Source organism: Brassica napus, chromosome A5 (assembly GCF_020379485.1).
Source record: "Brassica napus cultivar Da-Ae chromosome A5, Da-Ae, whole genome shotgun sequence".
NCBI lineage: Eukaryota > Viridiplantae > Streptophyta > Magnoliopsida > Brassicales > Brassicaceae > Brassica > Brassica napus.
In genome coordinates this window covers 8,542,145-8,557,950 of record NC_063438.1, presented here as the reverse complement: position 1 = coordinate 8,557,950, position 15,806 = coordinate 8,542,145, and the positions used below count along the sequence as shown (strand labels likewise).

At 38.8% G+C, this 15,806-nt stretch overlaps 1 protein-coding gene and 1 pseudogene across 1 annotated transcript; one reads left to right on the top strand and one right to left on the bottom strand.

The window, feature by feature from the left end:
* Positions 1–8,804: 8,804 nt before the first annotated feature.
* LOC125609455 lies at positions 8,805–10,429 on the bottom strand (annotated as a pseudogene).
* Positions 10,430–12,807: 2,378 nt separating this feature from the next.
* On the top strand, positions 12,808–14,049 carry LOC106411865 (ubiquitin-conjugating enzyme E2 variant 1D). Its single transcript, XM_048780912.1, has 4 exons — positions 12,808–13,000; positions 13,187–13,326; positions 13,466–13,591; positions 13,678–14,049. The coding sequence occupies exons 1-4, from the start codon at positions 12,967–12,969 to the stop codon at positions 13,816–13,818; spliced, it is 441 nt and encodes a 146-aa protein (XP_048636869.1). The 5' UTR covers positions 12,808–12,966; the 3' UTR covers positions 13,819–14,049.
* Positions 14,050–15,806: the final 1,757 nt, after the last annotated feature.

Below are 15,806 nucleotides of genomic sequence, written 5' to 3'. Positions count from 1 at the left end.
TCTTGTAACAAGGTTAGTTGAATCTTGACACCATGGTTAAATCCCGATGAAATTATATTTGATATATCTTGAATTAAAGACAATACTCTGTTCAACTCATCAGCAATCTGCCATTGATGTGGCTTCTTAACCGCCAAGAACAGTTCTTTGAAATCATATGCAAAGATAATCCTATGGAAATATAGGTTTGTCGCCCATAAAAATATAGTAAATATCGCATAGTCAAGGGTCACTATGTTAGAGAAAGCTCTTCGACTATGAATTACCACCATTCCTCTCTAATTTTACATTTTTTTTATTTATTTATTTACAAAGCGATCTGTAAATAAATAAAAAATTGTAAAATGAAAATCAAACTGAAATAAATAGCTGTAGAATTTTCTTACACCAATGAATGCTTCAAATATTATTTATGCGTTACTATTGCTTGTATTCATCAATATAAGCACTAATACCATCAATAGCGTCCATGCATCTCACAAAATTTTCAAGAAATTGCAATCTAAGTCAATGTTCTTGGAAGTAGTGAACTATCTTCACAGAACCGGCTTTCACTTTCAACCTCCCCGACTTTGGATCAACGGTAGGTACATTGTCACAACTTATTTGTAGTTCATATTTATTTGGTCGTCATACTATTTTCAGAATTATTGACTAGAAGTCTAAAGACCCTGTATATTATAGTAGAAATCAAAAGAGTTTATTCTGTTAAGCTCAATTTCTTAAAGATATATATTTTACCAGAATACACACGTCGAAGATATTGTTTCTAGGAGAAAAAATGTGATAATGTATGTGGTTGTACTCTTTTTTCTTATCATGGTTTTTATCCCATTGAATTTTTCCGTGACAAAATTTTAACGATGCAACAGAAAACACATAAACTCTAGACACCCAAAGGAGATATTATAATTTCAAAGATAAAAATCTATTACCGTTTTGGAGTCTATGAGATCAAGAGAATCAAAGAAAATGATCAAGTCGTAGGAAGATTCATGAACCGCATAAGAATAGAGATGTATGTGTCTTACATGTTCATTCAAGTGACAACTTATCAATTTAACAAGGCGTTACACACTGCCACCAGGGGCGGACCCACCCTTCGAGAGGGTGTGGCATGTGCCACATACTAAATGTCTAATATAAAGAAAGAAACATATTGATGTTGTCAGCTCTGATGGTTTGATGGCTAAAAGGTGCCACATCCAACCCATGTTCCAGCACCCTGAGTGTTTTTTTTTTCAAATTATTTTTTACTTTAATGTATTTACTCACATTAATATAAAATACGTTTCCTTTTCTTCCTTTTAGATCTAATAGTCCTTTCTTCTTCTTTGTTTTTTTGCTATATAATGGAAAAAGATTTATTTTTCTTCTTTTGCGTTGATATTAGCTTTTACCTTTTCCAAAAGAAATATTTTTATTTGTTTTATTTTATTAACTTTATTTTAATACATATTAAAATAACCAATAAAAAGTATTTGATATAAAAATATGTTTATCTTATTAATTGACTCAAGTTTTTTAAAGTGATTTTTTAAAAAAAATAATTATTCTTTACAAAATTTTAATTATATATTAATAAATTGAATTATTATTTAAATTATAAATATATATATATATACGATAAGATTTTATAAATATATAATGTGCCACACATTAAAATATTTTCTGGATCCGCCCCTGACTGCCACATCCAAAAAGTCAGTTCATCTTATCAGATTATATCGCCTCAAAGGTCTCAACCTATACATGAGAGGAAATCATTTCGTGCTGTACTTTTTTCCCCTAAACCATAATTTTTTCCATTGAAATTTTTGATAAATTTTTTAATGAGGCAACATCTACGACATTTAAAAGCATTTTAGTATAATGAACATCAAAAAAAACTGTTCTGAATATTGTGTGATATTCCTTATAGAACGTGTTAGATTTACTTGATTGTCAAGTTTACTTTTTCTCCAAGTTATACTTAGTTCTAAAGCTATTGTAATCCTATATAAATGATTCATTATTCATGGAATAAAATACGCCGAATCTTTTATTGGTTGCTGATTTTTTAGCTAGGAATATTCGATCTTTTCACAGATCTCTTTGTTTTATTAGTTGTTCTATTCCGGTCTGTTTACCCAGACCACTTCATGTTTGAGTAATAAAATAGCTGTTTGTTGCAAAAAAAAAAAAAAGATACACCGAATCATTTTCTCTTTTTTACTTATAACACTTTCTCATCTTTTAGCTTCTTTTTCTTTGACTATTCATTATTTTATTGGCTTTTAGAGAAATCCATGTAAAAGTGAACCTATCAAGTGCTCTAAAATACTTCGAGGTGTCTCGCTAAAAAGTGAGGAAACTATAGTTATTAGTTAACACCGTAAATTGAGTTCTCCTCACGATCTGATGGTCCGTAAACGTCCAAGTAAACAAAATGAGCAATCATAAAATTGAAATTTTTTTTTTTTTTTTGGTCTAAATGTTAAGATTTATAACCATTTTCTGAGTTTTACATGTTGTGAAAAACACAACTTATTACAAAAAAGAAAAGGGGAGAGACGAAGAGAGTAACGAACAGGGAGCGATCATCATACAACAAAGAGAGAGAGAGAGAGGGAGATTAACTATATGGTGAGACAATCCATAAATACAGCTCGAGAAGGGAGGGAGAAGGAGCAGCCACAGCTGGGAGCGACAGCAACCTATCTCGCATAGCACGATCCACCACCCTAAAGAATGCCTCTTGAGTCATCGAAACATCTCTGAAGATTCTGGCATTCCGCTCGCGCCATAGGTGATAGATAATAACTTGATTCAACAGTTTCAGCACAGCTACCGCCCGCGAAGCATGAGTTCCCCGCAATTGATCACAATGAGCCACCACTGCTGCAACGGAGGAAGGGATAGACGCCAAGAACCTGCCACAAAAATGATTCCAAACGACAGCAGCAAACGAACACTCAAAGAAAAGATGGGAATGAGATTCATCAGCATTAGAACATAGCACACAACCTGGTGGAAGAGATATTCCCCAAGAGATCAATCTATCTCGTGTTGGAAGTCTTTTTAGAAAAACAGTCCAAGTAATGAACGAACAACGGGGTATCTCCTCCTTAAACCAAACCACTGAGTCCACCGGACCATCGGATTTGGAGTACGCAACCTCTCCCAAGTAACTGGAGAAGAGAAAGAAGCACCAAAGCCACCCGATTGCAGTCGCCACAAGTGGACGTCACTACCATTAGCGGCACATGGAACTTCCATACTGGTTAGTACAACTTGAAGCGTTTCAGCATATTCAGAGCGAGCAGGTGGTAAGTGCCAGTGGCCATCACGAACCCCTTGCGAAACAGTAGCATTGATGGGGATCCTAAGGGACGCAGGCCCTGAGGTTCCGAAGAGAAGATACAGAGGACCCAAATCATTCCAAAAATCGAACCAGAACAGAGCTGTATTCCCATCACGAATGTCGCAACGGAGGTAGTGCTGAAGCTGTTGTCTCAAATCTAGCATACTTCGAACAGTTCTCGAGAACCTCGGCGAGTCATTTACAAGCCAAATGCTTCTCCCACCAAATCTGTTACTTTGCAGCCAGGGAACCCATAAGGACCCAGAGGCCGTGAAGAAGAGCCACACCCTCTTCAATCTGAAGACCATCTCGAAATCTTCAAGCTTTCTAAGACCAAGGCCACCCTCCTTCTTAGGTTTACATATATCAGCCCAGGATACACGTGCTCCCGCCGCAGAAGAGGTGTTATTCCTCCATAAAAAACCAGAACAGAGAGAATCAATTTTAGCATAGAACCATTTGGGAAGAACAAAAATCGAACTCCAGAAGTTGACCATTCCATAAATAACCGAAGATATCATCTGAACCTTTCCAGCAAACGACAGAAACTTAACCGTCCAGGAATGAAGTTTAGAAGTTATACGGTCCAAAAAGGTTGCAAAGTAGCAGCGGAGATCCTCTTGGGACTTAAAGGTAGACCTAAGTATCTTGTTGGGAAGTCACCACGCTTGAAACCTGAGAGATCAGTAAGGACAAATGCTTGGATTTCTGTGTAGCCTCCATAAAAAATCTCAGATTTTGATTCATTAGTATCTAACCCTGACCAATCCTTGAAGTTAAGCATTACACCCTGTATACCCGCCGTAGACTCAGATGAGCCATCAGAAAAAACGAGTAGATCATCCGCAAACAGAAGATGGGTAAGCTTAGGCGATGCACAGAGTGGGTGAAGCTTAAAAGCTCCATCAGCCTCAGCCTTGTTCAGCAAAAGAGATAGTACTTCCATCAGCATAATGAACAAGTAAGGAGAAATAGAATCGCCTTGACGGAGGCCCTTCCTACCCTCAAAGAACCCCGCTAATTCTCCATTAATGGAGACAGAAAAGCGTGGAGAGGAGATACACTCAGTGACCCAAGTGATAAACATAGGAGGGAACTGCTGTGCTTGCAAAACCTTTATCACAAAGTCCCAACAGACAGTATCAAATGCCTTGCGGATATCTATTTTCAGCATAGCGCTCATGAGACAAGAGGATTTGTTATAATCCTTGATGAGTTCAGTTGCTAACAAAACGTTCTCCCCAAGGCTGCGTCCTTTCAGGAAAGCTGCCTGATTTGGACTTACACACTTCGACAAGATAGGCTTTAGGCGATTTGCGATGATCTTGGAAATGAGCTTGTAGACAATGTTACAACAGCTTATGGGTCTGTAGTCACCCAGCGAGCAAGCCTGAGGCTTCTTAGGAATTAAAGAAATAGCTGTAGTATTCATGTCCTTGAGCAAACGTCCATTCCTAAAAAACTCACAAACTGCCTTGATGATATCCCCGCCCACAGTATCCCAAGAGGCACGAATAAACTCAACAGAAAAGCCATCTGGTCCCGGGCTTTTATTCAGAGGCATAGAGAATAAAGTTGCTTTAACTTCAGCTGCAGTAACCTCCCGCTTTAAGTAATTCTGTTGAAGCTCGGAGCAACGAAAAGGTAGAAGATTACGAAGCTCATCCGCAGTGGCCGGAGAGAGGGGTAGATCAGTTGACCCGAGGATCCCTTGAAAATAATCTGCAGCATGCCCTTTAATGTCGTCCATTCCATAAAGCAAATTATCATTGGCATCTTTGAGGAAATGAATGTGATTTCTTGAGGCATGATTAGAGACTACACGATGGTAAAACGGAGTGTTGCGATCTCCAAGACCGGCCCATCTAACTCTTGATCGCTGTTTATAATATTTCTCTTCAGCCTTCAGCAGAATGTTTAATTTGTCCCGCTCTAAATGCTCTTCCCGCGCCGTAGACTCTTCAGGTAAGGTAAGTAAACGCCGCTGTAAGTCATCCACCCTTTCTTTCTGAGCTTTAACTCTCTGAGAAATACCACTGAAGTTACGCTTGTTGAGTTTACGCAGTGGTCTCTTCAATAACTTCAGGGAGCGAACCAGTTTAAACTGATCCGTACCCATAATATGCTCACAATTCCAAGCTCCACTAACTGTCTCAGCATACTCCGGATGATCTAAAACATGATGAAAGAATTTGAAAGGTTTGATAACCTGGCGTCTGATGGCGGGCATACGAAATAGGCAGGGAGCATGATCAGATTGAGAAGGATCCAGATAGTCCGCAAACGAGTCAGGGAAGGAAGAAGACCAAGACTGGTTAATAAAAGTGTGATCAATCTTTGTGGAGATTGGATTATCATCCTGACAGTTTCTCCAAGTAAAGGGCAACCCTTTTGCTTGAGCTTCAAATAGTTGAGCATCCTGCAAACCAAGATTCGCTTCATCCATTCCAGAGTCGTCAGTACGCGAAGTGAGATGATTGGAGTGGTGGGATGAACGCAGCATCTGATTGAAATCACCCAGGACACACCACAGAAATACTGATACCGGAGTTGTAGCCTGTAAATCCACGAGATTGACCCATAGACTCCTCCGATCCTCCAACAAGTTGAAACCATAAACAAAAGTGACCGTGAAGGTAATGTTCTCAGACAGGAGTGTGACTCCGCAGGTGACTGATTGAGCTGATGCATGGTAGATAAACATTGTAACCCTCGGATCCCAGACAACAACAATACGACCTGAATCATTTGCCTCATAGTTTCCATAATAGTTCCAATCCCTCGGAATAGCTCTCAAAATTCTCTCTTTATTATTCTCCAAAATATGAGTCTCCAAAAAAGCTCCAAAATAAGGCCTATGGATATTAATCCAATCTTTGGTCATGGTGTGGCGTCTTTCACTATTCAGTCCACGAACATTCCACGCAAAAAAACACATATCTATATTTTAGTTGTGTTTGGTGACCCTGCGGCCACACTTCCTGTTTTTAACCAGGACGAAGGGGTTGTCTGGATCCTCCGTTGGATCACTGTTGTCACCTAATTCTGTATCTGCTGGGGCAGACATCATCTGAGAAGTATACTCCACCACCGTTCCAAGAGCAGAGCCAGGAGCAGAAACCGACGGACCCTCGCTGTCATCCTTATGAAGATCCTCAACATCCTGATGATGAAAAACCATAGAGACCGGGTCAGAGACCGTATCATCAATTTCTGAGGTAGCCAGCACGAACCCTTCAGACGTAGGCATAGTAACCCTATGGAGGTCAGACTCCTCTATGCCCTCATGATGTACCACCACAGGCGGTTCAGAGACCGTAGCATCGACTGCAGTTTCAGTCAGTCCTTCTTGACAAATTTCACCCTCCTCTAAAATCTCTGCATCACCAAACCGAGTAGATACTGCCGGGTCTTGCACAAGGACATCAATGCCACTTCGCTCACCAGCAACCTCTTCATCATTAGCACGGACCACCGGAACATAACGAGTAACCACCTTCTCCTTAAGCTTATCTCTAGACCGTCCAGGCCTTGATTTAGATCTTTTCCTTGACGTTTCAGGAACGAACTTCCTATTACTCTGTTGTCCATATGAACCAACAGAGACTCCAAAAGTGCATCTATCTGTCTTATGACCGAAACGCTGACACGCATCACATTTGATTGGAAGCCAAGGATATGAAACATCAATTTGAACCTCCCTACCATTTGAGAAACCTGAGACTATCTTCTGAGGCAGTGGGGCAGTAAGGTCAACCCTGACATAAAGTTTTGCAACTTCGAAGTTTTCCTTGCGTTCCGTTTCAGGAGCTAGGGACTCTGGTTTGCCAAGAGCTGTTGCTATACGGCTCAAACTCTCCTTGTTAAACAATAGATAGGGAACATTCCGCATCTCAACTGGAATTATTGCGCTTGTAAGCGGAGGTTCTTCAGGAGAGTAGTCGGGAGACCAGGGAGCCACAAACATAGGCAGACCACCAATATTCCAACAGGTCCGCGATAGAAGAGTCTTTGGATTGTTGACCCGTAGAAGATACATACCCTGTCCAAGATTATGAACAAAGATCCTAGGGCCAGTTCTTGCCCACACTGCATTAACCACCCCAATAATCTTTCCCATGGTGGGATAATCACCATGGAAACGAGCATAGATGAAGTCTTTGAATTCCAGCTTCGCAGCCTCGATGTTCTCGTCTGGAATCAGGACAAAAGGGACACCGGAAACATGTTCCGAAGGAGAACCCATCTCTTGAAGCTGAGCAGAACTCCTAAGAAGCGCAGCATAATTCCTCTCAGGACTGATTGTATCCCCAGCAGAATTGGGAGGAATAAATTTTTGAGGAGAAGCCCCAATCAACGGCAACATACCACCATCGGCGGAGCTTCCGAGCAGAACAGATCGAGATTCAGCAGAGCCGTTTGAAACCTCCGACAAAGGAGGAAAATCAGGTACCAGGGTAGAAGAAGAAACCCCCAGCGATGGCAGTAGAGCACCACCAGAGCCGGAGCTAACAACTAGAGCGGATCCAGATCCAGATAAGGTAGGAAAAGTAGCCGGGGAAGAATTTGTCGGAGGGTGCGAAGACCCAGATACAGCTACGCCTAGACCGGCGAGAGAGATCGACTTGTTCTTCCTCATGCCCATTCCACCACTCCTTCTGGAAGCACGCGCTAGATGGAGGACTTTAAAAGACAGAGCCAGAGGCGGACGAGGTTTCTTTTTCTTGACGAGCATCGGAACATCAGAGAACACAGAGTAGCAGAAGAGAGGGGGCTGAGAGTTCTCACCGGAGAGCGTGATGCCCACCGACGGCGGATCTAGAGCACGGAGCCTTATCACCTTGACAGTCGCACTTTCCTAGAGAGAGAAAGAGCCGTTGATTCGACAATTTAAATTGAAATTTTTCATATCTAATCCACCGAACATTGTCATCTCAAACTCGTAGCATGGCTTGTTCGCCAACCCATCTCATCAATGGCGTCTCTAAGAATTCAGTCCATTAGTATGTTTTCTTCCAAGTTTCTATACTCAATCTACGTTACTTGAAGTAAACCAAACCTGTGGTTGTTGGATTATGATCAGGGTATGGCCTTTATTTCACGGCATGAAGTACCTTGGCAGAAAGTGCACTCATCCATGTCCTCTATCACTTTTGGCAACTGCTTCCTTTGTTGAGAAATAAAACAGTTTTCTATTATCCCAAGTTCCAAAGACGCTAATACAGAGATTGTTTAAACTTGATCTGCTCCTGGTGTGAAGGATGAACAAGAGTCTATTCTGAATAAAAAGAACCTGCCGTTTAAAGAAAAAGATGGTTTTGCCAGTTTGTAATTAGTTTAAAAAAAACGTTTCAGTATTGCAATTATAAGTTCATCAACCACTAACTAAAGATTTGGAAACTAAGACTTGGCAAATAGTTGCAAACAAAATCCAAGACAATGTTTATGAGAATAGCAGCAAGATAAATATGTTAAGAGTTGAGACTACAACATATAGTTAATCAAAAACTCAATTTCAATATCTGAAAACAAAATGAAACAGAAAGAGATGGAGAGAGCTGAATATAGAGATGACTCCATAAAAAGAACTCAAAGCCTCATTCCCCTTCTTCCACTCTTTCGGCGAGTACTGTCTGTCCGTTGGGATTGGGGTCACATCCTCTGTGTTCAAAATCAATAACAATGTTAGATATTTGTTCTCATTCTAAGATGCAATAACAATAAAATTACTCGAGATGAAGAATTTGTTTTTATTTACCAATGCGACCAATTTTCATGCCAGAACGCGCAAGGGCTCTGACTGCAGAGTGAGCACCAGGACCAGGGGTCTTGGTCTTGTTACCACAAGTTGCATGAAGCTTCACATGCATCGCAGTGATTCCAAGTTCCTGAAAACACACAAAATCGATTACAATTACAAAAAAAAAATGATTTACAAAACCATAAGCTTGGAGAAGCATATTCTCTAGGCTCTTATACCTTGCATCGCTGAGCAACATCGTGTGCAGCAAGCATAGCAGCATAAGGTGCGGACCCATCTCTGTCGGCTGTCAGCTTCATCCCACCTATACATAACATAAAATACAACAATTTAAAAGGCAATGGGTATATTTCAATCAAGAACAATGCAAATTCCCATAACAGATAATAACGATCGAGTTTCCTCAAAGATTAGAAGCCTCATAAGAATAGAGTCTAACAACACCGAATTTAAAGAGGAACTTAATAGCAGCCAAATACGAAGTCAAGGAAATCAATTTTATATCAAAGACTACATTAAAGTTCTCAAGTGTGATGAGAATAGAAACAATTCATCTTAGAGAGTGCACGGACCATATTAGAAAAAATAAAACAATCCATTCTAAATTATAGATAAGCTAAATCATATCACTAGAGAGAGATGCATGTAGATGCTTACTAGTGATACGAACAAGTGTCTCACGTCCAGACAAATCAGTCACGTGCTGAAAAATTGAAGATTTACAAAATTTCAGCAAAAAAAAAAAATTACTTTGGTCAAAAATGAAAGAACAAGGGTAGGGTTAGGTTACAGACGATTAAAGTGTCGTTGAAAGAAGCAGAGATGTGGACAACACCAAAGACTTGCTCGCCATCACGAACAGCTGGACCAAGAGTCACTGTCTCTTCCTTTGGCTCTCTCGTCTTTCTCCTCGACTACACCATAAATTTCACACCAAAACGTACATCACACGGTTTTTGTAACATCTTAAACACTTGTTAGAGAATCGATACTTCAAGTGCTAAATTGCAAATCCAAATCACCGGAAAATTTCATATAATCTCAGAAAAAGATTCTCATTTTGTCAGAGAGACTGACTCAGAGCTATAATTACTAAAAATCCAAATAACATAACATCTAAACCTATAATACGATTTCGAAACTGTGGATTCTCTATTTGAATGTAAATCGGAACGATAAAAGTTCTTTCAATAACTAAATTTAAGAAACCAAAAACAGCAAGTTCCAGACAAAGCTTACCATGGTTTCGAAAGGAAAAAGTGCAGAATCTAGGGTTTCTTCTTGCTTAGTTTTTGGTAGCTAAAGGAATCATAATTGGCTTAATAGTCTAAACTTCCGTTAGGGTTCAGAGTTGTGATTTTATGGCCGTACAGGATAACTGAGATCCAATATATCTAGGCCCAACATTTTACGCCCATTAAGTTGAACAAAGTCTATTGTTATATAATTTTTATTTATACGTTTTTTTTTTAAAAACTATCATTTTGAATATAAAATAAGTTATGATAATGTACGTTTTATAATTTTCAGTGTTTTTTAAATAATTTATTTGAAACTTTTATATTTGGTGAAAAGATATTCTGATGAAATTATAATTTTCACATGCTAACATAGGTTTGGCCTTTCAGTATTCTGTACGGTTCATTAGATTTTGTTTCTTCGATCCAGAGATATAGTCAATGTTCCGTTATTTATGAAATTCATTTTGGTTTATAAAATTATTAGGTTCCCGCTTTTCATGTCAGTGCTTATGTTAACATATTGTTTTTTAGATTTTCAATTTATAATGAGATTTTATTTGATTTTTAGTGTTTTACTAATTATGATTTGTAAATTATTTTAGCATTTATTGAATTTTTTAAACAAAAAGAATATTTGTCGGAACTTTCGCTCATACTATTTGAATAAATTGTGTGTTATAAATTAATAAAGTATTATATTTATAACAGAATTTTACTTGAGTTTCATATCTTATCATATCAAATAATTTACTTTGAATAATTTAGAGTGAACCAAACATAATTTAACCAAAATAACTTAAATGTAGTGTAACAATTAATAATCTGGATATTAACATAACCAAACTGCGTACAAATATTTTCTGAAAATTGTTTTTTTCTTTAAAGACTAAAACCAAAAGAAGTAAATAAATCCTTTAATATTTTTAGTGTTGGCTGTATTGAATTAATTTCATTCTCAGTTTTCATATAGTAACAACGATAACATCGTAAAGCATATATAATTAACAATTAAATGGAACAAAACAATATGTTAGCCTTAGCCCAAAACAATTAAAGAATGAGATAGCCCAAAACATTGTTACGGTGTGAAACTAGTTCTCTCGCTCCTCACCATTTCCTGCAGGTGATCAGTAGGAAGGACCATAGCGGAACTAGTGTAGATTGGATATTTTTTGCTAATCACTTGTTTCAAGATATAAGAATGTATGTTTTTCTTTCGTTTGTGTCAATGGACCTTATGTATAATATTTTGGGCTTGTAAACTTCATATCATATTTTTTTCTTCGAGACGTGTTGAATCTGATATTAGGATTGTCCAACCTAACACAACTCTATGACTTGACATATGCTTTTCTCGTGGATGCCATGACTAGCGCAATTCGCGTGACCAACTTGACATGACGAAAGAAAAGGCAGTGTAGAGAGAGAAGCAGAGAAGAGAGAGAAAGTATATGGATATGCGGAGAAGAATAGAGAGAATGACACACACCCGTCTATTTATAAGAAGCAGAGCACAGATCTCTAGAGGCGTCATCATTAGGTCTAAACGGGCTATTAGAACCCACGAAACCGCTAAAGTTCATCCTCCACTCTTCGCGACGTTTCCACTTCTAGGGGAAAACCGGAAATCGGTTAGAGGCAAACCGAATATTCGAATAATCGGTTAAGACGAACCATATTTGATTCGCGATTGATAGTTGAACCAAACCATAAGGAAACCCGGCGACAGACCGCGATACTGCTGCCCCTACTCACGGTCCCGATTGCATAGTTGCTGCATAGTCGATAGGGCCATCATCGAACTCCAACAGAGTCTCCGATTTTCTAAACCTAGCTCGAAAAATTCACTAAGATCGACTACGCTTATCATGAGTGAACTAAGGGGGACAAACTGTAGGAGATGAATTACATCTTTCCACAAAGCCCATCATATAGGAGACTTGATCCGCTAAGCCGGCCCAAGAAACCGGATCAAGTTGACGGCTCCCGACTAAGCGACGACTGGAGCTCAGCCCTCCGCTCGACGCCTCAGAGAAGTGCTCCAAATCGGCCCATGAGAGATTGCTCGGCCCCAACGTCCAATCCGACCACAACATGCCCATTAGGTCAGACATACCTAAAATTGGGAACAAAACGGCAGCTATAAAGGGAAGGAGAGAGGAAGCCGAACATACACACACTCATTTGATAGCTAGAATTAGAGTTTTATGCTTTTAGATTCTCGCCGATTTGTATTTTTCCGGCCATGGCTCCCCGAGCATCGACTTACTTTCAGATCAAACTTTTCTTATTTGTAACTTTACCGTTCACCGATTAAAAAACACCTTTGAACTAATGCACCAGCAAGTTCCGTATCTCTTTACTCGTTTCGACCGAACTCGGTTCAAACGGATTATACATTAGAAAATAATTTTCTGGGTAGTAAAGTTGCAAATTGAACACTTTTTCCATTTTTCCCTAAATTACCCGATTTACCCCTTAAAGATAGCTTTCTCTCATTGTACAAGATTCTCTCTTGATTTTCGTTGCCTCATCTCTCGTCTCTCTCGTCTCTCTCGTCTCTGCACGATCAGATCTCAAAATCGGATCGGATCGAATAGAATCCACGAGTTTGATCAAATATGACCCTTGGCTCCGGAGGAACGAGTGTTGTTGGTAAACGATTTCGATTGCTTTAGTCTCTCTTCTTCTCGTTTTGATTTTCCTGTTCTAGGGTTTTGAAATCCGTATTCTGATGATTTGCCTGGTCAATGATAATATGACTTGATGATGTCTCAAGATTGTGATTGTGTCTAGTGTTATGATTCATGTGTTTGAATATGGATTGTTATAACAATATAGTACCGAGGAATTTCCGGCTGCTGGAGGAGCTTGAACGTGGGGAGAAAGGTATTGGAGATGGAACTGTGAGCTACGGAATGGATGATGGTGATGACATTTACATGCGCTCTTGGACTGGCACTATCATCGCTCCTCACAACGTACTTATATCTTTCTCCTTTTAATAAGCATTGATCAATGCTCTTATCCTAAGCTTTTTTCTTTAGCACTAAGGTTCTTGTTTCTGCTTGTCCTTACAGATATCTATTTTTTTTTTTTTTTTTCTTCTTCTATGAGCAGACTGTTCATGAAGGTAGGATCTATCAGTTGAAGCTCTTTTGTGACAAAGATTACCCTGAGAAACCTCCCACTGTCCGGTTCCATTCACGTATCAACATGACTTGTGTCAACCATGAAACAGGAGTGGTACTCATAATAAAATCATCATCCTGCCATTCTCTGACTCGTTCCTTTCGGTAACTTTTGTCTGAAGATGCATTTGTAATGTATAGGTGGATCCCAAGAAGTTCGGGCTTCTTGCGAACTGGCAAAGGGAGTACACAATGGAAGATATACTGGTACAGCTGAAGAAGGAAATGACTGCGTCGCATAACCGTAAGCTTGTTCAACCTCCAGAAGGCACTTCCTTCTAGTAGCTTCTGGTTTGCTGAAAACATCTTTGCCCCCTTCTAACACTAAACTTTGTATCTGGGGTAAATCCATTGTCGTTCTCAAGCTTTTTATGATAAAAAAAAATGGTCTATGTGGATGGTGGTGATGTTGTTCGATTGATCATGAAGTTTCTACTTGTGTGCAAATTATCAAAAACAGCGTCTTCCCCAGTCCATCTGTTCAATCTTTTGAATTTAATTATTAGTTGCATATAGAGAGGACTGAGAGAGAGAGAGAGGTCCAAAATCTCTTGTAAATTGTTATTTTGTACTTGTTGATGTTCTGTGTCGTCATTCTTGATTTGCAATCTCTGCCAAACACTAATCATTCGACATGAAAACACTACATATACGATTTCAGTATTTAACACTAACCTTGTTGGTCGATTCTACCCGTGAGGTTTGTTTCTCGCGGTTGATGTCAAAGGTTTTGTAACTTACTATGCAAAGTTATAGCATAATTTCAAAGTAGACTTCCACTTAATGTTTCTTCTCTTATCATGTAGTTAGATAATATCACAATGTGCATATTTGACTAGAGATGCTTAAGCTATTTAAATTTTCTTAAAAAATCTGTAGCTACCTCTGCAAATGTTAAGGAAAAGCCAAAAAGGTCATACGCAGTAACACCTACACACATGTTGTTATTCTGAAACAAACACTTTCTGATTGACACACACTTTATGAGTATTGAATGGCCAATATACCCTCTTAACCATTTTCTCTCTCATTACTTTTAAAACCAAACTTCTTCCTTATTTTTCTTCTTTGTTTCAAATTTCAAAAACTTTATCTCACCAGTTTATATTTCTCTATTTCTAATTCCTAACCCTAATTCTCCTTTTTTTTTCCTATCGACAAGGTGACGAGGCTCAGTCTATGGAAAAAGTGGTGGGATAGAGGACGTGATCGTGGATACCGCACTGGGGAGACGGTTGTGGATATGGGAGAGGTTGTGGTGGAAGACGTGAGGAAGGATACAGTGGAGATGTATACAGTGGAGGTCCGCCGTGACAGCTGCCCGAAGTCTTCGTCGTCGCTTCCGTTACAGAAAAAGTTCTAGAAGCAACAATGGTCAAATTACTCTATTTTACACATGGTCCTTCCGTTTTTTTGGATTTATGCAATTTGACCCCAACAGCAATTTGACCCCAACATTTTCTAATTTGCTTATAGATCCTCTTGGTTTTATCCCAAACTTTTAATTATTTATTTTAATCCATAACAATAATTTTTTTATCAACTCATATCCACATTTTTTATGTCCACTAGAAATTATTTAATAAAATATCAAAAATATATATATGGATACAAATATATTTTGTCCATAGAAACTTGTCCACAAAAAAATTATAACATTTTTTGTATCCACATAAATTGTGTCCACAGAAGCTGCTTCCACTGAATCGTGTCCACAAAAAAAGCTTAATCCCTTTCTCTCTTTCAAAACGTCACAATATGTTCTCTACATGTATTATCTTCACAAACAATCATAGTTACACAACTATAATTGTAAGAGCTTGTCGTCCATAAGAATACGTCCACCACAAACTTGATTATAAAAACACATTCACGCACTACAAGAAAACATATTTTTTACGAGGGCAATATACGTTGTAACTTCGTCGTAAACGGGGTGTTACAACGAATGAACCTCGAAACACGTTTCGTCGTAAAACGCCCGTCGTAACCGACGTTTCGTCGTAAATGACTTGTTAAGTTTACGACGAAATATATTCCTCGTAAAGCGCAGGGCAGAGATTCGTCGTAAACTACACGTAAAATTTCGTGGTAAACTCCACGTAATGGATTCGATGTAAAGCACACGTAAACATTTTCGTTGTAACACCCTCGTAAATGTTTCGATGTAAACTCCACGTAACATTTCGATGTAAAGATCACGTAAAATCTTCGATGTAAAAGACTCGTAATTATTTTCGACGGTAATCAGTTGTAAATGTTTACGTCGA